This window comes from Pogoniulus pusillus, chromosome 16, assembly GCF_015220805.1.
Source record: "Pogoniulus pusillus isolate bPogPus1 chromosome 16, bPogPus1.pri, whole genome shotgun sequence".
NCBI classification, from domain to species: domain Eukaryota; kingdom Metazoa; phylum Chordata; class Aves; order Piciformes; family Lybiidae; genus Pogoniulus; species Pogoniulus pusillus.
Window position 1 is genome coordinate 4,898,300 of NC_087279.1, and position 21,346 is coordinate 4,919,645.

General features: G+C 50.8%; 1 protein-coding gene across 4 annotated transcripts in view; it reads left to right on the forward strand.

Annotated features, from left to right (window-relative positions):
- SHQ1 (SHQ1, H/ACA ribonucleoprotein assembly factor) overlaps nucleotides 1–21,346 on the forward strand; it is a 135,576-nt gene that overhangs the window by 75,987 nt on the left and 38,243 nt on the right. For 3 of the 4 annotated variants that reach the window (XM_064156209.1, XM_064156207.1, XM_064156208.1), the window contains exon 11: nucleotides 20,710–20,897. In XM_064156209.1, coding sequence (XP_064012279.1) covers nucleotides 20,710–20,897 — 188 coding nt within the window. Of the gene's footprint in view, nucleotides 1–20,709; nucleotides 20,898–21,346 lie in introns of those variants that run through there. The other variant, XM_064156206.1, reaches the window with a different exon arrangement.

The window sequence follows — 21,346 nt, forward strand, 5'->3', positions numbered from 1 at the left end:
ACCCACTGCAGGTGTGCTGTTTTGGAAGGGGTTACTTTTGAGACATAGATAGCACCTGCTTGAAGGTCCTCGTTGCTTCAGACTGTTAGGAGCTTACTGGGAGAGGGCTCTGCAGATTGTTCTGTGGGTTGTGTGTGCACTCTGCCTTGACCAAGTTACTCATGGGTAAACTGTTAGTTCTGCAAATTCAGACCAAGGACGTTGGACCCACCCTAGATTGCTGCTCACTTCTAGTAGAGAGGTTGTGTAGAACAGAGCAAAGGTTGAGCCAGCAGTGTGCCCAGGCGGCCAAGAGAGCCAGTGGCATCCTGGCCTGCATCAGGAATGGTGTGGTCAGCAGGAGCAGGGAGGTCATTCTGCCCCTGTACTCTGCACTGCTTAGACCACACCTTGAGTACTGTGTTCAGTTCTGGGCCCCCCAGTTTAGGGGGGACATTGAGATGCTTGAGTGTGTCCAGAGAAGGGTGACGAGGCTGGGGAGAGGCCTTGAGCACAGCCCTACGAGGAGAGGCTGAGGGAGCTGGGATTGGTTAGCCTGGAGAAGAGAAGGCTCAGGGGTGACCTTATTGCTGTCTACAACTACCTGAGGGGTGGTTGTGGCCAGGAGGAGGTTGCTCTCTTCTCTCAGGTGGCCAGCACCAGAACAAGAGGACACAGCCTCAGGCTGTGCCAGGGGAGATTTAGGCTGGAGGTGAGGAGAAAGTTCTTCACTGAGAGAGTCATTGGACACTGGAATGGGCTGCCCGGGGAGGTGGTGGAGTCGCCGTCCCTGGAGCTGTTCAAGGCAGGATTGGATGTGGCACTTGGTGCCATGGTCTGGCCTTGAGCTCTGTGGTAAAGGGTTGGACTTGATGATCTGTGAGGTCTCTTCCAACCCTGATGATACTGTGATACTGTGATACTGTGACCTCTGTGCAACCATGCACACCTTGGTTATGTCCTGGGCTGTACCCAAACCAATGTGACTAGCAGATCGAGAGAGGTGATTCTGCCACTCTGCTCTGGTGAGACCTCCCCTGGGGTACTGTGCCCAGCTCTGGGGACCTCAACACAAGATATGAACCTGCTGGGGATGGTCCACGGGAGTGCCACGAAAACAATCAGAGGGCTGGAGCAGCTCTGCTGTGAGAACAGGCTGAGGGAGTTGAGGTTGTTCAAGCTGGAGAAGGCTCTGGGCAGACCTTATAGTAGCTTTCCAGTACCTGAAGGGGGCCTGCAAAAAATCTGGGAAGGAACTGTTTACAGCAATAGGATGAGGGGCAGTGGTTTTAAATTAGAGAGGGGTAGAATGAGGTTGGATGTTAGGAAGAAGCTCTTCACAATGAGGGTGATGGAATACTGGAAGAGGTTGCCCAGGGAAGTGATGGAGGCCCCATCTCTGGATACATTTAAGGTCAGGCTTGATGGGGATCTGAGCAGCCTGTTGTAGTTGGGGATGTCCTTGCTTACTGCAAGGAGGTTGGATTAGAGACCTCTAAAGGTCCCTTCCAACCTAGTGCATTCTATGATTAGTGATGCTACTGCCTCCTGCTAATGCCCATATTCCAACAAAAATATGACTGCTCAGAGTTCTGGAAACAGTTTTCTTGGTGAGGTGAGAAGAAATGGAAGGAAATGCCCCCTTTTGGCAGCCTCCAGCAATGGAAACGTAAATCAACAGCCACATCTCTGCTCTTCAGAAAGAGTTGCTCTAAGAGTAAGCATTCAGATAGGTGGTGTGGGTGTGCAGGCTCTGGTTTCAAAGTGCACTGCCCTGTTGCTGTGTCATCTCAGATGTCCCCATAAACAAGTGCCGTGTTTGTGCCCTTTGTTGTGCGAGGGACACTTGGTGGGCCACCATCGCTGCATCCTAGCTTGGGGCAAGGGCTGGGAGAGGCAGCCAGAGCACTAGTGAAAGCTGCTGCTGAAGACAGTGTCAGAGCACAGCAGGGCATGCCAGGAGTTGCTGTGCACAGCGGCAGTAAATCAGCCCTGGGAATGAGGAGCGGTTTACAGCAGCCTGGTGGAGTCAGTGCAGTTTGGCTGGAGGTGGTCCTACTTTTGTTTAATTGTTTTGGCCTGATCCGTGGAAAAAAAAAACCCCAAACAAACCAACCTCCTGCCCCCAGACTGAAACCAGAAGTGTGAGGAAGCTAGGCTGCCCCAAAATCAAAGCATTCCCTTCAAATGGGTCTCTAACCAGGTGCCAGGGACAGGCAAATAGTGCTGAAAAGCATCACAATTAAGGTAAAGATCTTTTTAGTGCTTGCAGAACCAGCAGGCAAGTTGGAAGTTATTTCTCAGGGAAAACAGTTCTCATAAATTCTGCATATTCAGTGTTAATGCCTTTAAACTGAGCAGTGAGGCCCTGGCAGATGCATTTCTGTACCAGGACTCTTCTGCGTCGCTGCAGTTGTGCAAAGTGATTTTTAACACCCTTTCTATTTTCAGTGCAAAGAGTCCTTAGAGTAAAGGAGTTTTTGACCTGTAACCACCCAGAGTAACATTCAGTTTGGGGCCTGTGTGTAGAGAAATATGATTTATTTTAATGATATTTCAACTAATGAGCTTGGCTAATAGAATCATAGAATCATAGAATCAACCAGGTTGGAAGAGACCTCCAAGATCATCCAGTCCAACCTAGCACCCAGCTCTGTCCAGTCAACCAGACCATGGCACTAAGTGCCTCATCCAGGCTTTTCTTGAACACCTCCAGGGACGGTGCCTCCACCACCTCCCTGGGCAGCCCATTCCAATGCCAATCACTCTCTCTGTGAAGAACTTCTTCCTAACATCCAGCCTATACCTACCCTGGCACAACTTGAGACTGTGTCCCCTTGTTCTATTGCTGGTTGCCCGGGAGAAGAGGCCACCCCCCACTTGGCTACAATGTCCTTTCAGGTAGTTGCAGACAGTAATAAGATCACCCCTGAGCCTCCTCTTCTCCAGACTAAACACCCCCAGCTCCCTCAACCTCTCCTCATAGGATTTGTGTTCCAGGCCCCTCACCAGCTTTGCTGCCCTTCTCTGGACATGTTCCAGCACCTCAACATCTTTCTTGAATTACTTTTGAAGCCCCTTTTATGGGGGTTCAGTCATGGGACAACATGCCACTGGACACAAATGCTCGTTTACTCTGCTAAACGTCAGAGAGTGGCCCATCTAGTAGGAAAGTGCATTTTGTTTGGTTTTTATAAGCATGTATTTCCATAAATTACCAGCCAGAGAAATAAAATGAATCAGCCAGTGAAATCTTCAGTGTTAATTGAGAGTCACAGGAGTGACAGGAGCCAAAGGACAGAAGGGCATGGGGGTGCTGAGCTGCCAGGATGGCTCTGCTGCTCAGAGGCTGTGTCACCCTCAGGCTGCCCTATACCAACAGGTCTCCTACCAATTCTTTCACCTCAGGTCTCTATTATAAAATTCTGTGATGGGAACCCTGTCAAAAAAAACCCCTTCCTGGGGCTGGGCAAATGTCCTGCCACTTTGGCCACAAGCTGCTGAGAGGGCTGGGGTTAGCTGGCTGCTGGGACTGCTCCCTGGAGCAATTTGGAGAGCCTGGAAGTGAAAAGTGAGTCTAAGGGGAGGAGAAGGATTGAGAAACTGTCTCAAGACCAGAGAGGTGATGGTCAAATGAATCACCATGGCTCCACCCTGAGTAGTGCAGGCGCTTGGAGCTCCATCATGTGTGGGCTGATTTCTTAAGTTTAGCTGTCTTCCTTACAAGCCTGGTTACATTTTGTGTGCCATGATTGTTACTGGCATGTTGCTTTCCCCTTATTTATTTTGCTCACTGCCTGCTAACCACTGCTAGCTTCCTTTGAGGGAAGGTAGTCTTTACCACTGGGATATCAGTGGCCAGCTTGAGCTGGACACGCTTTCACCATCCCCAGAACTTTCTAGGACCTGGGAGGAAAAACTGTACCCATAAAATCATTGCTTCAGGAAGCACGAGAAGAAAACAGAGCTTGCAAGGTCTATTTTTCTGCCCTCAGGCAGGTTGATCTGTGTCAAATTCATTCTCAGCAGCTGTTTACTTAGCCGATTCTTGAGCTCTGCCAACACTGGAGATCCCAGAGCGTCTCACTGCCATTGCCATTACATTTTTGCTAGCAGCCCATGGCGTGGATATGCTGTTATTCAAGTGCTTCATAACAAGAGTGGCAGGCTTCTCATCCTCTCGTTATTAGCAGCAGCAACGTGAAGCTTCTTTGTGCCGCAGAACAGCAGCAGCAGAGGGAGGGGGCAAGGGCAGCAATTAAATCCGTCTGAGTCCTGTCTGTGGGCAAGCCCCGAGGCTGCTCAACACCGGAGCAGGATCTTGGATCTGAACACCTCCCCTCCGCCCCCCCATCTTCTTCTCTCTTCCTTGTGTCACGTGAAATGGTCTGGGTTTGTGCCATCCATCCTCCTCCCAGGTGTCAGTCCAGGAAAGGAGAGAGTAGCACCGCTGGGCACCACACAGCTGGCCAGGCTGCTCTGCAGGTAGAGCTGCAGCACCTCTGAATGCCAGCAGCCTGGGTCTGTGCTGAGCAGATGAAAGATTATAGTGATCAATTTGGTGAGAAGGGAGATTTTTCTCCATCTGTCTACCCTCAAGGCTCTATTTCCTCATAAACCATTCCCCGAGACATCAAGAAAATTGAAGCTGTTCAGCAATGGAAAAGATAGTTAGCCCGAAATGAATGAATATCCAATGGACTGGCTGGCTCTCCTGCAACAGAAGGAAGCAGCCTGCAGCAGCCTGGCTTTTTAGGCCAGCAAAGGGCCTCTGTAGCCTGCTGTTCTCACCCTGCATCCCCCCTCTGCCAGCCACACCGCTCAGGGAAGCGCACCGCAAACTCTCCTCCCCCACCGCTCACAGTGGCCTCTCCTCCACTCCACCCAAGACCGGGGGGGACTGAGATGCAGCCCCCAAAATCAGCTGCTGTGGTGAGCCCAGGCCCTGTGCACAGTGCTCATTAGGAAGGCCTGGGGCTGATGGACTGGTCCTGGCCAGCCTCGGCAGCTGCGTTTCCTCATTTGGAACATGGCCTCCAGGCCCTGAGGCTTTCTGCTCATTTAGGAGTCCAATGTCTAATGTAGTCTGATTTTATTTTTCTAAGGCAATGGCAAAGGATGAAGCAGAGAAGACATTTTAAAAGGATATGTGTTTGTGAAGCTTTCATGTCCTGTGCTTCAAATGCTCTCAGCTCCATTAACACTCGGTGCAAACTGGTTGGAACAGGAAGGTCACTTTCAGAGCACAGGTGCAGGTTTTCGGGTGGGACCTCAGGATACTGTGGGGGCATCTGCCTCTGTTTCCCTCTTGAGTCTGGATGAGTGATAGGGATGTCATCCTTTGTCCTCTTCTGAGTGTGCCCCCATCCCTGCCCTGCTTCTTCCAAGGTTTTACTCTCTCCTCCTTTTCCCTCACTTTTCAGGGCTTTTCCCCTTACTGCTAGGTTGGAGAACATTTCTTACAACCCCAGGTGGGCTTCCTGCCAGCCAAATAGACACCTCTGGTGCACTCGTGCCTTTGCAGGCATTGCTTAGTGTATGTGTGCATGCTCTCTCAGCTTTCAAGCCACCTGCCAGGTTTTAGTTTCCTTTTCACCACTCCTAAAGACCATTGGGGGCACATCTAACAAGCTGCAATTACAGGAGAGGACCCAGAAGTGCTATTCTCATTTCACGGCACTATCTGCAGAGCAGCTTCTCTGCATGTGCAAAGACCTTCAGGAGCTGCAGGTTCTGCTGCTACTCCAAGCAGGAGATGCCAAGCCAGCTGGTGCTTGTCCTTTGCCCTCCTTGCCATTGGCTTCAGCAGTGCACAAAGTCTCAAAGTTAATATGGCGAAGCTGGATGTCCTTTCCTTCTGCTTCATTGCCTTATGGGGGCCTGGGGAGGGCAGGCACTTACCTTCTATAGGGTGCTCTGTGTGACTTGGTTTAGCAGTGTCCTCAAAGAGTTAACAACTGAGAATCATAGAATCAACCATGTTGGAAGAGACCTCCAAGATCATCCAGTCCAACCTAGCACCCAGACCTGTCCAGTCAACCAGACCATGGCACCAAGTGCCTCAGCCAGGCTTTTTTTGAACACCTCCAGGGATGGCGACTCCCTGGGCAGCCCATTCCAATGCCAATCACTCTCTCTGGCAACAACTTCCTCCTAACATCCAGCCTAGACCTCTCCCAGCACAACTTGAGACTGTGTCCCCTTGTTCTGTTGCTGGTTGCCTAGCAGAAGAGCCCAACCCCCAGCTGGCTGCAGCCTCCCTTCAGGTAGTTGTGGACAGCTTCTTTCACATGAAATGAGTGGACAGGACACGTTTATCATTCCTTTTCTGAAAGAAGGTGCCCACTACTTGCAGTGGAGTGAGGATGACAAAAAAGGTTGAATGGGAAACTCAAGACCAGGCAAGACTAACTACATGGGCCAGTGCAGGAGACTGTGGCCATTCTCCAGACAGGCCAGAAGAAAAGAGCAAGCTGCTGGGTTTGGAAAGGACTTGGTGATCCCAAGGGTCTTTTCCAACCAGAATGTTTCTGTGATCCTGTGACCTGCAAGAAGAATGCCCTACATGAACTCACAGTGGGAGTCTGCTGAAGGTGAAATCTGAGTTTCCTGTAGGTGCATGGAGAAGCTTTCCAGAGGAGCAGGCATGGCCTGGGAGAGTGAGCTGGAAGAGACTGTTGCTCCTAGGAGAGACTGGGAGCTGCAGGGAAGCTGTCAGCTTCCCTCTTAACCCTGCTCAGCCTGCAGATGCTCCAAAGCCTCGAGGAAGCAGTGGCACTGCATCATTTCATTTTTGCCTAGAGCTGTGTTTCTGCCAGGAAAACTTCTCCCACGCCTCCTGATCTGAGTCTGTGTGGGCAGCCCCCAGCAGCTGATGCTGTTCAGTGACAGCAACTATGGCAGGGAGGCCAGAACTGCATCCCAAAATAATTGAGGGTCCTCATGAGATGGAAACTGGTGCCCAGAGTCATAGAATCATAGAATCAACCAGGTTGAAAGAGACCTCCAAGATCATCCAGTCCAACCTAGCACCCAGCCCCATCCAATCAACTAGACCATGGCACTAAGTGCCTCATCCAGGCTTTTCTTGAACACCTCCAGGGATGGTGCCTCCACCACCTCCCTGGGCAGTCTGAGGGAATGGAAGCACTTGTCCTACAAAAGTACCCCAAGCATGAGCCTTAGGCTTCTCATGAGGGAGAACCTTGTGGGAACACCTTGCTGTCTCCACAGCCCATTGAATCTTCAGGTCAGGGCTCAGCTCTTCCCCCAGGCACCATCCTCATCTCCCTGCCAGCCCCAAGCCATGACTCCCTCTGGGCTTTTGGATGCTCCTACAATGCAAGTAAGGGTACAGAGCAGCAGGCCATTGTAAGCATGAATGCAGGACCAGTCCTTTTCCTACCAGCTGTCAGAAAGTATTATTTAATCTCAAATAGCTCTCAGTAGCCTTTTTTTTTGTGTTCCTGTTGGTGGTTGTTGTTGTTGCTGTTGTTTCCTCTAGTTTGTTTTAAGAAGGTTGTTGAGTGTGAGAAAGCAGGAAGCAGTGTCAATAACACAGTGGGTTTTTTCTTTTCACAGGCACCCTTTGAACTCCCTTTACTCTGCCTCCCCTCCAGTTACATTTACACACCCTATAAATAACCTCCTAGTGCTTTGAAATGCTTTTATTAAAGCTAAAAGGGATCCCCCCCCCCCCAAATCCAGTGTTCTTTTCTGCATTATCTGTAGACAAGCTTCAGAATAATTATTATAAATGGCTCTGGGTTTTAACCCATTTCACTGTGTGTGCTCAGTGAGAAGGAAAGCCCTGCAAAAAAGGGGTAGAAGCTTGCAGAGGAGATGATGGATGTGATGGGACCCCACTGCTCCTGGGTCTCCTGGCAGCTGTGTCTGCAGGGCAAATGAAGCAGAGGCCAATCCTTGCCTTAACTGCCCGTGGCCCTCTCCAGGGCCAGCTGCCATGGATGGTTGCATGTTTCTACTTGAGTGCTGTCTGAGTCCTGCAGCCCCTGCAGACGGTGCGTCCCTTGGAAGGCACTGGAGGAGAGAAGATAAGAGGATGAGATTTATGGCTGGCTCCAACCCAAAGCATTCTGTGACTATGATTCATGACAGAGTGGATGCAGGTATGCTCATGAGCAGGCTCTCCTCAAGATAGCTGTGTCCTGGGCTGCAGCAAATTGCCAGCGAGGCAAGGGAGGGGATTCTCTCCCTGTACTCTGCTCTTGTGAGACTCCACCTGGAGGACTGTGTACAGTTCTGGAGCCCCCAACACAAGAAGGACATGGAACTGTTTGAGCCAGTCCAGAGGAGACCACAGAGATGCTCAGAGGGCTGCAGCAGCTCTGCTAGGAGAATAGGCCACGAGAGTTGGGGGTCTGAAGCCTAGAGAAGAGAAGGCTATGAGGAGACCTTGGAGTGGCCTTCCAGTATCTGAAGAGGACTCACAGGAGGGCTGGGGATGGACAAATGACAAAGTCTTGTAATGACAGGGTGAGGAGTAAGAGGTTTAAAGTGGCAGAGATTCAAACTGGATGTTAGGAAAAAGTTCTTTGCAATGAGGGTGGTGAGACACTGGCACAGGTTGCCCAGGGAGGCTGTGGCTGCTCCCTCCCTGAAGCTGTTCAAGGCCAGGTTGGATGAGGCCTTGAGTGACCTATTCTAGTGGGAGGTGTCCTTGCTTATGGTGGGGGATTGGAACTGGATGATCTTTGAGGTCCCTTCCAAGCTAAACCATTCTGTGATGCTGTGAAGCCCAGCCTGCTCTGCCTGAGCTCCTGGCAGATGAAATGTGTCCTCTCTGCCCCCTGGCAGGAGAACTAGGGGCAATGTCCTCACACCTGGGATGAGTTCAGCACAATCTGGCTTTCTGGGATGGGTATTTCTGTGGCTTAGCTATTACTTTGGGCTTCACCTTGGTAATTCTGTGAGCACCCCTGAAAATGATCAAGTCTTTCATGGTAATTCCCCACTGCATGCATTGCTGCCTGTGCTTCTTCTCCCATGATAGCTAGAAGCAAAGCAGATCTTGCAGTTAGGCTCTGGGACATCTCTGATCCAGGTCACCTTCCTTCTTACTGCTGTTTGTCCCTCACAGAGGAGCAAATCCATGACAGAGCCACCCTCACAGCTTTATTGACCTTCATTTCTCTCTTTTGCCTTTTGTTTTGTGGCTAAAGTCATCCCAAAGGCTTGGAAGAAGTGCTTGGAGAGGGACTTCACAATGAAATCTAGTGATAGGACAAGGGGGGATGGCTTTAAGATGAGGGAGAGTAGGTTTAAACTGGATCTTAGGAGGAAATTCTTCAATACAAGGGTGGTGAGATTCTAGAACAGGTTGCCCAAAGTGGTTGTGGATCACAGAATTGCAGAATCACAGAATATCAGGGGCTGGAAGGCACCTCCAAAGCTCATCCAGTCCAACCCCCCTGCCAGAACAGAATCTTCTATTCCAGATCACACAGGAACACATCCAGGTGGGTTTTGGATATATCTCGAGAGGGAGACTCCACAACGACCCTGGGCAGCCTGTTCCAGGGTTCTGTCACCCTCACAAGGAAAAAATTCCTCCTTGTGTTCACATGAAACTTCCTATGCCTCAGCTTCCAGCCATGACCCTCGTCCTGTCATTGGACATCACCCAGCAGAGCCTGGCTCCAGCCTCCTGGCACTCACCTTTACATGTTTATAACCATTGATGAGGTCACATCTCAGTCTCCTCTTCTCTCAGCAGCACAGCCCCAGCTCCCTCAAGCTCTCCTCATAACAGAGATGTTCCATTCCCTTCAGCATCTTTGTGGCTCTGCACTGGACTCTCTCAAGCAGTTCTGTGTCCCTCTTGAACTTGGGGCCCCAGAACTGGGCACAGTACTCCAGATGCAGCCTCACCAGGGCAGAATAGAGGGGCAGAAGAACCTCTCTTGACCTAAGCACAGCCCTTCTAGTACACCCCAGAGTGGCACTGGAGGTATTTAAGCCCAGGTTGGAGAAAGCCTTGAGCAAACAAATTTAGGCAAGAGGCAGCTCTGCCCAATGCAGAGAGGCTGGAGTAGATGATCTCTAAGGTCCATTCCAGCCTGAGCCATTCTTTGATAAGTTTTGCTGTCTGCTGGAGTTAAGTCGCTGGAAAACCACCCAGTCCCATTAGTGCAGCACTTAATGACAATGGATGAAGCTTTCTGGGAATGTAATGAGCTGTGAGATAAGACCACTCCTACCAGCCCTGCAGCCTACAGAAGTATTTATCTCTGCCTCTTGTTATCTCTCAGAGTGATGAAAATCTTGTCTGCCATCACTGATCCTCAGCCTTCCCTATCAACAGGTTGATCCCATTAGGTAACTGCTTCAGCAGTGGGTGAGGGATGGGGGTGATGGAGTGTCTCTGGAGGGATGCTGGGTGAATGTCCCTGGCTGCCATCTGCCAGCTTCTGATGAGGGACACTGTCACCCTCAGGTGCACCAGATCCTCTGCTGCAGTGTTTAACACACCCAGCTTTCAGTGAAGGATTAAGGTTTGGTGCAGAAACATTCCTCAACGAGTGTCTGAGGCTCTCAAGGCACTTGTCCCCTCCACTGACTGATCTTGTCACCGAGCCTGGCCAGGCAGTCGCTTCCATCTGGACCAAAACAAGTCTTTGCCCTCCAGTTAAAAAAAACCCACTGCAAAGATGTGATCAGTTCTGAACCAACAGCAAAGAAATCATAGAATCACAGAATCATAGAATGGTTTAGGTTGAAAGGGACTTCAAAGCTCATCCAGTTCCACCCCCCCCCGCTACAGGCAGGGACACCTCCTACTAGAACAGGTTGCTCAAGGCCTCATCCAACCTGGCCTTGAACACCTCCAGGGAGGGAGCAGCCACAACCTCCCTGGGCAACCTAGAATCATAGACTCAGTCAGGGTTGGAAGGGAGTGGTGGAGTCGCCGTCCCTGGGGCTGTTCAAGGCAAGTTTGGACGTGGCACTTGGTGCCATGGTCTAGCCTTGAGCTCTGTGGTAAAGGGTTGGACTTGATGATCTGTGAGGTCTCTTCCAACCCTGATGATACTGTGATACTGTGGGACCACAAGGATCATCTCATCTGGAATACTGTGTTCAATTTTGGGCTCCCCATTTGAAGAGAGGCAGGGATGTGCTGGAGAGAGTCCAGCGGAGGGCTACGAGGATGATGAGGGAACTGGAGGGCATGGCTTATGAGGAGAGGCTGAGGGACCTGGTGCTGCTTAGTCTGGAGAAGAGAAGACAGAGGGGATTTCATAAAAGTTTATAAGTGTCTGAGGGCTGGCCAGGAGGGGGGGACAGGCTCTGCTTGCTCCCTGGGATAGGACAAGGAGCAATGGATGGAAGCTGCAGCACAGGAGGTTCCAGCTCAACACAAGGGGGAACTTCTTTACTGTAAGGGTCACAGAGCACTGGAACAGGCTGCCCAGAGAGGTTGTGGAGTCTCCTCTGGGGACTTTCAAGGCCTGTCTGGATGTGTTCCTGTGTGCCCTGAGCTAGATTGGATGGTCCTGCTCTGGCAGGGGGATTGGACTGGATGATCTCATTGGGTCCCTTCCAACCCCTAACATCCTGTGATCCTGTGATCTACTTCCAAATCCCCTGCCATGCCCAGGGACACCCTACCCTAGATCAGGTTGGCCACAGCCTCATCCAGACTGGCCTTAAACACCTCCAGGCATGGGGCCTCAACCACCTCCCTGGGCAACCCCTGCCAGCCTCTCACCACTCTCATGTTGAACATCTTCCTTCTCACGTCCAGTCTGATTCTCCCCACCTCCAGCTTTGCTCCATTCCCCCCAGTCCTGTCACTCCCTGATAGCCTAAAAAGTCCCTCCCCAGCTTTTTTGTAGGCCCCCTTCAGATCCTGGAAGGCCACAAGAAGGTCACCTGGGAGCCTCCTCTTCTCCAGCCTGCACAGTCCCAACTCTTTCAGTCTGTCCTCACAGCAGAGCTGCTGCAGCCCTCTCAGCATCCTCCTGGCCCTGCTCTGGACACCTTCCAGCACATCCACATCCCTCTTGTAACAGGGGTTCCAGAACTGGATGCAGTACTCCAGGTGGGGTCTCAGCAGAGCAGAGTAGAGGAGGAGAATCACCTCCTTGTTCCAGTGTTTCACCACCCTCACATCAGTGAGTGGTTGTGCTGTCTTGTAGGCCATGCCAGGTAGTCTTTCCCAATTTGGTTTCACTGGCAGAAGTGTATTCTTGGAGGAGGTGGTGGATTTGTGAAGGAGTGAATGGGCTGCAGTAGTTAACTTGTTAAATCTAAGCAGAAACAAAGGCTGTCCTATTGCCTGGCCAGTGTGGGATGCCCAGTTCTGTCTGGAGTTCCACCACCCCAGGGATGCATGTTGGTAGTTCAGAGCGGTTCAGCTACCTCATGACCTCATGAGACTTGTCATGGAAAACCGAGGAGGAGGCCAGATGCTTCTGAGCAATTTGGAGGTGTAAAGAAGTTATCACTTCTCTCCTGTCCTCAGCAAACTGATTGCAGGAGCATTAATAGCTCAGAGCAACGTGATGTGGGAGCTCTGCTTACACCAGGGATTGACTGGAGGTCTCTCTTCTGGAGTTTGTGGATGGAGACATCACATCTATAAAGGAGTTTCTTTGCTTTATTCCTAATAATAACCAATTTTTTTCCCCCAACTGCTTCCCCCCAGTCTATTAATTCCTGACTTACCAGTGGCTCCAATTCCTCAGCTGTGAAACTCATCATTTACAGTGTTGACCTGAAAGTGGGAAAAAGATTAATTTGAAAGTCAGAAGATGGGGAAAAAAAACACCCAAACACTCCCCAGAATTTAAATAATTCTCTTTGTCAGCCTTTTATTATTTTATTTGGTCCTGCTTTGTTAATATCTGCAGATGTCCAGTTAAAAAAAGACAGCTCCTTAATATGTAGTGTGAGACTAGGGAGTTAAGGAGGCTTTAGCTTCATTTTAAATAGAATAGAATGCAATAATGGCAGCAGCAGTGAGTTAGGTGTTCTTGGGTGCATTTACCTGGCCTGTGTCAGCAATAGTGTGGCCAGCAGGACCAGGGAGGTCCTTCTGCCCCTGTACTCAGCACTGGTTAAGGCCACACCTTGACCACTGGGTCCAGTTCTGGGGCACTCAGTTTAAGAAAGGTGCTTGAATGTGTCCAGAAAAGGGCAGCAAGGCTGCTGAGGGGGCTGGAGCACAGCCCTGTGAGGAGAGGCTGAGAGAGATGAGGGTGTGCAGCCTGCAGAAGAGGAGGCTCAGGGCAGAGCTCATTGCTGCCTACAGCTAACTGAAGGGAGGCTGTAGCCAGGTGAGGTTGGGCTCTTCTCCCAGGAGCCCCGTGGCAGAACAAGAGGACACAGTCTCGAACTGCTCCAGGGCAGGCTTAGGCTGGATGTTAGGAGGAAGTTCTAGACAGAGAGAGTGATTATCATTGAAATGGGCTGCCCTTGGAGGTGGTGGACTCTCCATCCCTGGAGGTGTTTAAAAGGAGGCTGGATGAGGCACTTAGTGCCATGGTTTAGTTAATTAGAAGGTGTTAAGTGATAGGCTGGACTCGATGACCTTGAAGGTCTTTTCCAACCTGGTTAATTCTATGATTCTGTGATCTATTCCTGCACAATTGATTTAGCTGTTTTGAAGTGGATACTTTTGGCAAGGTGAATGCAAACAAAACACACCAAAAAAACAAAAAGACTCTGAGGGCAATCTTGTTGTTATTATTGCCTAAGAATAAACCCACCCGTCCTGGGAGATTTATCAACACAGAGTTGGTGTTATTGAGGCAGTGCATTGTGGAGGAGCTGAAGGAAGGAGGGGGTATTTCTGACCATCATGCTGGAAGCCTGGCAGGTCATTTTCTATTCTCTGTGTAGCTTGTGCAGGGGAGTGCAAGTGATGAAGGGCATTAGCTAAATAAGAGATGATTTAGTGGTGATGGCACTGTTGGTCTGCGTATCCCACAGCTGCTAAATTTCAATATCAACTCCATAACTCTGGATGCAGAAAGGAGTGAACGTGCACCAGAGACTGCTTCTGAATATATTTTCTCCCCTGCTCTCCAATAAAAGGCACAAATAATAGCAGATTTTTCAAAGTGCACAGCATTTTACATTGCAAATAGTTACATTAAATTTACATTTCACGGGTGAGTGGCTGTGGCTGCTGCTTGCCACATCCTCGCCGGTGACACTCCAGCAGTTGTGCTTGATCTACTGCCCGCTAGACTGCCCAGCAGTAGAGGGGGCTGAGGGCAGAGAGTTGCTGAGCTCCACGAGCATCGTCCACAAAACCTTGCCTTCAAAGTCAAAAGGGTAAGGAGAGAAGGCACAGGAGATCAGGTGCTGGCAGAAGCTTGTGCAGCTAGGCTGTGATTTTAGAATAGCATAGCATAGCATAGAATAGAATAGGATAGGATAGAATAGAATAGACCAGGTTGGAAGAGACCTCCAAGATCATCCAGTCCAACCTAGCACCCAGCCCTGTCCAATCAACCAGACCATGGCACTAAGTGCCTCATCCAGGCTTTTCTTGAACACCTCCAGGGATGGTGACTCCACCACCTCCCTGGGCAGCCCATTCCAATGCCAATCACTCTCTCTGCCAACAACTTCCTCCTAACATCCAGCCTATACCATCCCCGGCGCAACTTGAGACTGTGTCCCCTTGTTCTGTTGCTGGTTGTCTGGCAGAAGAGACCAACCCCACTTGGCTACAGCCTCCCTTCAGGTGGTTGTAGACAGCAATGAGCTCTGCCCTGATCCTCCTCTTCTGCAGGCTGCACACCCCCAGCTCCCTCAGCCCCTCCTCACAGGGCTGTGCTCCAGGCCCCTCACCAGCTTTCTTGCCCTTCTCTAGGCATGTTTCAGTATCTCAACATCTCTCTTGAGCTGAGGAGCCCAGAACTGGACACAGCACTCAAGGGGTGGCCTGACCAGTGCTGAGCACAGAGGCAGAATAACCTCCCTTGTCCTCCTGGCCACACTGTTCCTGATGCAGGCCAGGATGCCAATGGCTCTCTTGGCCACCTGGGCACACTGCTGGCTCAAAGCCAATGGCATCCTGGCTCTGGGAGAGCAAAATTCCTGTGCGCTGGAAGCAGCAGGTAGCAAGACAGCTCCTTTTTTTCATGGCAGAGGCAAGCAGTGTGCTTGTGCTGTGCAGCAGAAGGCCTGCAGGTGCTGATGCTTTCCCTCTAAAGGTCAGTGCTCAGGCTGCCCCTTTCTCTCCAGGGAGAATCGATGCCGTGCAGACGCAGTGCTGACAGCTAACGCCTGCCACGGAGAGCTCCTTTTTCTGCTGCTCCTCATCGGGACACGGCTGCCATCACAGCCCAGAACAGCTGCACACCCTGCTGCCATGGGTGACCTTTTTTGTATGTCACTAGAGACAATCTTAAGGCGCTCCTTTGGGGAACTCACAGCCCCTTTGACAGCTTCAGGCTTCCCGGTTCTCCTACTGACTCCTGACTGCACCCTCCCTCTGCAGATTCTGCTGCGCCTGAGGCCATCAAAGAGCTCCCTGTGTGCTCCCTGGGGCTAGGGAGGTTGCAGGAATGAGTGTCCAAACCTATGGCCTGGCCTTGTGCCTGTGCAAAGTCCCTGTGCCACCAGCACGTTGCAGGGGGAGTGTCAGGCAGGGGCCCAGTTCTCCTTCCCTGCCTCCCACTGCTGTAAGAAAATGCAGGGATTTTTTTCCCCCTCCTTTCTTTGCTTATCTGCAACAGGCTCAGTGACTTTTCTGGTCAATCCCTATCATGATCTTTCCACTCAGCACATTGTTGCATTTCTAGTCTCCAGTTTCATTGTTTGTCATTGCTCTGTGTTGGCTTTGGCACCTGCCAGCCCAGGATATGTGCTTGAGTCAGTTCTTACCTGGCAGGGATTATTCCTCATGAGTTGCTGTGCTGGCATTTACCATCCTGGCAGCCTTGAGATCCTGCCTGGTGCATGAAGCCAGACTGAGTCACAGCTGGATTTGCTTCCATGGAAAATGAGAAGTGACCTCAGAAACAGTGCTGGGGTCTTGTCCTATCTCTCAAGAGGCAGCAGGACAGAGGTGCTGACTTGGGGAGCCCCAGTGAGGATGTTTCCATCTCCCAGCCTGGCCTGGGAATGGGCCAAGCATCTATTCCCCATGGGATTTATCCTGCCATGGCTCTGTCCAGCGGTGCCCACACTCACAGATTAAAAACCCACATGGGTTTGCCAGCCTGTGCTGCAGCCACGACTTTGCTGGTGTGCAGCCATGGCTGCAGCCCTGCTCAGGCTTGCCTGTGGGGTTTTGCTCTTTTATGTTTGTTTTTCTGCAGGCTCCTGGGAGAGCTTTCCCATTTTATGGCTCCTTTTTCTGCAGGCTGTGCTCCTGTTGCCTGGAGCCAAGCCATGCGCCGCGCCACCGAGCCACTCACCATGCCACCGAGCTGTGCAGCATCATGGGGCCAGCTCCTGCTCACAGCTTCACAATTTCTAGAATGATCCCTCTGTGAAAAAAAAAAACCTCTCGAGCAGCTCCTTAATAAACTGCTTGAATGTATAAAGCATTTAACTGTGGTGTAATTTCCTGCTAAGCCAGCGGGTCCCCTAATAAACGCAGGAGCGTCGTGCTGGCTCCCGGCCAGCGCTCAGGCCTCCCTGGCAGGTTGCCATGTGCCAGCTCATAAAAGCCTCCCTCACCATCCCCTCTTCCTGTTCTGAGACCCCTGCGGTGGCGCAGCTAGGTAGGAAGGTCCCCAAGAGCCCCCTGAGTTTGACTCAAGACTTGGTACTCGGTGCCCTGTGGGGAGGGGTGGGGGCAGGACGGCATCACCCAGCCGCTGTGTCCACGCGGTGACAGAGCCAGTCTTGCTCCTCTGTGCTTGCATGCACAAGGGGTCAGATGGTGTCTGGTCTCTGCAGCAAACCCATGGCAGTTGTCACCAGCTTCTGGAGGTTCTCTGGCTTTTAGCTGTTTCTCACCTTGCCAGCCAGGGAGGGAAGTGTGGAAAAGTGATTCGTCCCACCCTTGCAGACCAACTCGAAAGCCATCGAGCAACCAGCTGAGCTTCAGGCGCTGAGTTAAACGTCCCTGCATCCTAAACCAAAGTCATGGCTTTGGAGATGACCTCAGCCTTTGGAGCTTTGGAAGTTACTTCAACCTTTGGGGCCTAATCCTGGTGGCTCCCCATAAAGGCTCATCCTTTCTTTCTGCTTACTAATTCCCTTCAACTACCTGAAGGGACACTGTGGAGAGGCTGCTGCTGGTCTCTTCTCAGAGGTAACTGGAGACAGAACAAGGAGGAATGGCCTCAAGCTGAGACTGGGGAGGTTTAGATTGGACATTAGGAAAAAGCTTTTCACAGAGAGAGTGGTCAGGGACTGGAACGAGCTGCCCAGGGAGGTGGTGGAGTCACCCACCCTGCATGTGTTTAAGGGTCATTTAGATGTGGTGCTTGGGGATATGGTTTAAGGTGAATCTTGCTGAGTAGGGTTCTAGGTTGGACTTGGTGATCCTGAGGGGCTTCTCCAACCTGGATGCTTCTGTGACTCTGTGATTCACTACCCCCTGAGCTAGTGCCTTCCCTGTGGATCTCCTGGCTGAGGGCACCACAGCTGACCCAAGGTGTTGCTGCTGTGTCTGTTGGGGCGCTGCAGCCACCCGTCCAGCCACCCCCCAGCCGTGTGCTGCGGGCCATGTGCTGGCCAGCTGAGGGAGGCAGGCCGGCTGCACGCCTTTGAACTGGGAGGGAGGGGGGCTCAGCCTGCAGCTTCAAAGGCTCTGAGCCCCTTGCCAAGAAGTTCAAAGTGGCAGCACGAGGCTGAAGCGATCCAGATTTGGGGTTTATTTTGACCCTCACCAGAGTTTTGATACCTTCCTTTCTGAGCTGGTGGGAGGTCATTGTGGGGTTTGGAGGGCTCCCCTGGTCTGGCTGGTCCTTGGCTTTTGAAGAGGTTGTGTGTTTGCTGCAGAACCCCTCTGGCCAGCAAATGTGGGGTGCTGATAGTCCTTCCCCCTCCAAAGCTCAGCTCAGAGCAGGAGGCTGAATGCCTTTACATGTGAAGTGAAGCCATCTGGTGACAGACAGACAGACAGACAGGCATCCCACACTGTGTGAGCCTGGGCCAGGCAGCGTGGGCTCCCTGGTGGGGAGGACACAGAAGCTGGGCTCCATGGAAACACCTGGCATTTCCCACCTGGGCTGTGCTCAGGGTGTCTCTTGTTGAGCTGGCTGCTGGGACTGAGCAGACTGGGCACGCTGCTCTGCCTGGGCTTCCTGCTGCAGGTCCACACCTGACCTAGGCTGCCTGCCCAATGGGGTCTGGAAGGGTTATCACAACGAGATAACCTTCAAGGATCCATTGCAACCCAATGGATTCTGTGATTCTATGTGTTGAGCATCAGCTATGATTGCTGTGCTCTAGACTTAAGGGCTTGCAGCGATAGGATGAGGAGGAACAGCTTTAAACTGGAAAAGGGCAGATTTAGACTGTGTATTAGGAAGAAATTCTTTACAGGGAGGGTGGTGAGACACTGGAACAGGTTGCCCAGAGAAGCTGTGCCCTGTCCCTGGAAGTGTTCAAAGGCTGGGCAGGACCCTGAGCAACCTGATCCAGTGGAAGGTGGCTCTGCCCATGGCAGGGCAGTTGGAGCCAGATGATATTTAAGATCCCTTCCAACCCAGACTATTGCACAATTCCATGATCTTAAAGGTCTTTTCCAATCTGACTGATTCTTGATTATATTTTCCTTCATTCTTTCTTTTTTTCCCCTTCAGACTCTCTACATTTTTAAACACTTGGGTGTGAACAAAGATTAAACTACAAACCACATTTTAATGCTACAGCTGCAAAGAGCAAAGGAGGTTTCCTGCCTGCACCAGGCCCCTGGGCAAAGTCCACTGCAGCTGATGAGTTTTCTGCCAATTTAGTGAACTTTGTACCCTGCCCTTTGCCACACACTTCTGAGTGCTATAGAGAATGGTGAGTGCCCCATGTGTGAGAGAGAGAGCTGCTGGAAGCAACTCGTGTGCACAACATGTTGGGTTTAGTACTGATACTTAGTTGTGCTTTTATTTAATGGATAGGTCAGGTGAAAGCACATCCAAAATGGTTCATCTTATTTTTGAGGGTGAACCTCTTTTAAGGTCTCTCAGAGCAGTTGGAAAGGGATACCTGAGTCTGCCCAAGAAATGCCATTGTGCTGGGGATGATTTTAGTTTGTTTAGGCAGTTTGTGCCAAGTCCAGCTCACAGGATCACACTGTCAGGGCAGGTTTGGAATCTCTCCAGAGAAGGAGACGCCACAACTCCTCTGGGCAGCCTGAGGCAGGGTTCTGACACCCTCACAGCAAAGTTCAGATGGAACCTCCTGGATTCCAATTTGTGCTCGTTGCCCTTTGTCCTGTTGCTGGGCATCACCTGAAAGAGTTTTTTCCCATCCTTTTGCCACCCACCCTTTAGCTATTGATGAGTACTGTTAAGATCCTCTCTTAGGCTGCTGCTCTCCAGGCAAGATGATGAGTGGTGGAGTCACCATCCCTGGAGGTGGTCAAGAAAAGCCTGGATGAGGCACTTAGTGCCATGGTCTGGTTGATTGGCTAGGGCTGGGGGATAGGTTGGACTGGATGAGCTTGGAGGTCTCTTCCAACCTGATTGATTCTGTGATTCTGCTGCTTCTGCAGACTGAGTGATCACTGGAAGGATTTAGTTCCTCTGGGACTTTTGTTAATGAAACCTAGCTTAACAGGGGCTGGCACTTTCACATTTGGCATTTCTTAACACTAAATGCACAAGAGCTATTGGGGGGGGCATTTCTTCTAGGAATGCTCTCAGCCCCCCCCGCCCCCAGTTTAAACTCATTTCTCATCAGCTAGGCACTAAAGTGCACATTTCTGTCCCGTGCATGTTAGTGAGACTTAAATTGATCCTTTCAGGTAAGCCCCTGCACAGATCTTCACCACACAGGAAAAATGCCCAAGCACCCTATCTTCAGAGCACAACTTGTGGCTGTGATTGACTTTGGGCTTTTATTCACTATTTTGGGCAAGCCCTGCATGTGCCTTGGTGCTCGGTGCCCTTCTTTCCTCTTTCCAGGCAAGCTGCAAATCAATTCCTTTGCCTCGCTTGTCCTGCAGCCATTTGCTGCAAGCAACTTGGGCAGCTGAAGGTTTTCCTTCAGATGCAGCATCTCATGGGAAATCAATTGTGGGTTTGTTTGAAATCACTCAGAAGGCAACTAGTTATCCATACTTCCCTAGTTTTGCTTAAGTGGCCATCACCTCCTAATTAGAGTTTCTCTCTCTCTCTTTTTTAACTACTGTACTCAATTTGCAGCCTAATTACCCTTACCTTGTTTGTTTAATGAAGCTTATATAATGATTCCTGTGATCTTCATGAGACATTGCAGTGGGATTTTAGTTTTGGGGGTTGGTTTGTTATTTTATTTTCTTCTCTCTCTTTCTTTCCTCCCCCCCCCCCCCCCCCCCTTTATAAACTGTGCTTTTTATATTAATGTTTCATAACCTCAGGTTTCTAATCATAAAGTCATAAGGAGTTTAATTGATTTGAAACTAGCCATGCCCCGAAGTGTGTACATGTCAGATTGATTCAAATTGATCCAATGTGTTTAAATAAAGCCGGTGCCAACAGCACGCAGCACCTTATGCTGCCAGATATTTGCCCAAAGCCCTCTGGTAACTTAATTATGCTGCTATCTTGGTATAATAAATTATTGACTAGGACATGTTTTTGTGTGTGTTGGTTGCAGTTTGGGAAGCCAGAGAAATCCCCCAATCCCACCAGACAGCGCAGGCACATCGTGTTGGAGGCGACTGCTGCAAATCCGTCGGGTCCTGTTACCGTGAAGAGCTCTGTGGAGGGATGAGGCTCTGGTCCTGGCTGGCTGCAGCACTCTGCAAATGTCTGCTCACATCTGGGTGTCTTCTCATGCTTCAGGTTTGTTTTGGCACTCCAAGAAGCTCCTTTTGCTGTTTAAAGGAAGGAGTGGGAGGTCAGAGATGAGAGTGTGGCCAGCAGGTTGAGGGAAGTTGAGGGACCCACATCTAAAGTACTGGGTCCAGTTTTGGACTCCCCACTTCAAGAGGCTGAAGTGATGCAGATTTGGGGTTTATTTTGACCCTCAACAGAGTTTTGATACCTTCCTTTCTGAGCTGGTGGGAGGTCATTGTGGGGTTTGGAGGGTTCCCCCAGTCTGGCTGGTCCTTGGCTTTTGAAGAGGTTGTGTGTTTGCTGCAGAACCCCTCTGGCCAGCAAATGTGGGGTGCTGATAGTCCTCCCCCCTCCAAAGCTCAGAGCCAAGAAACTGCTAGAGAGAGTTCAGTGGAGACTACAAAGATGATGAGGGGTGTGGAGCTGTGAGGAGGAAAGGCTGAGACACCTGAGGC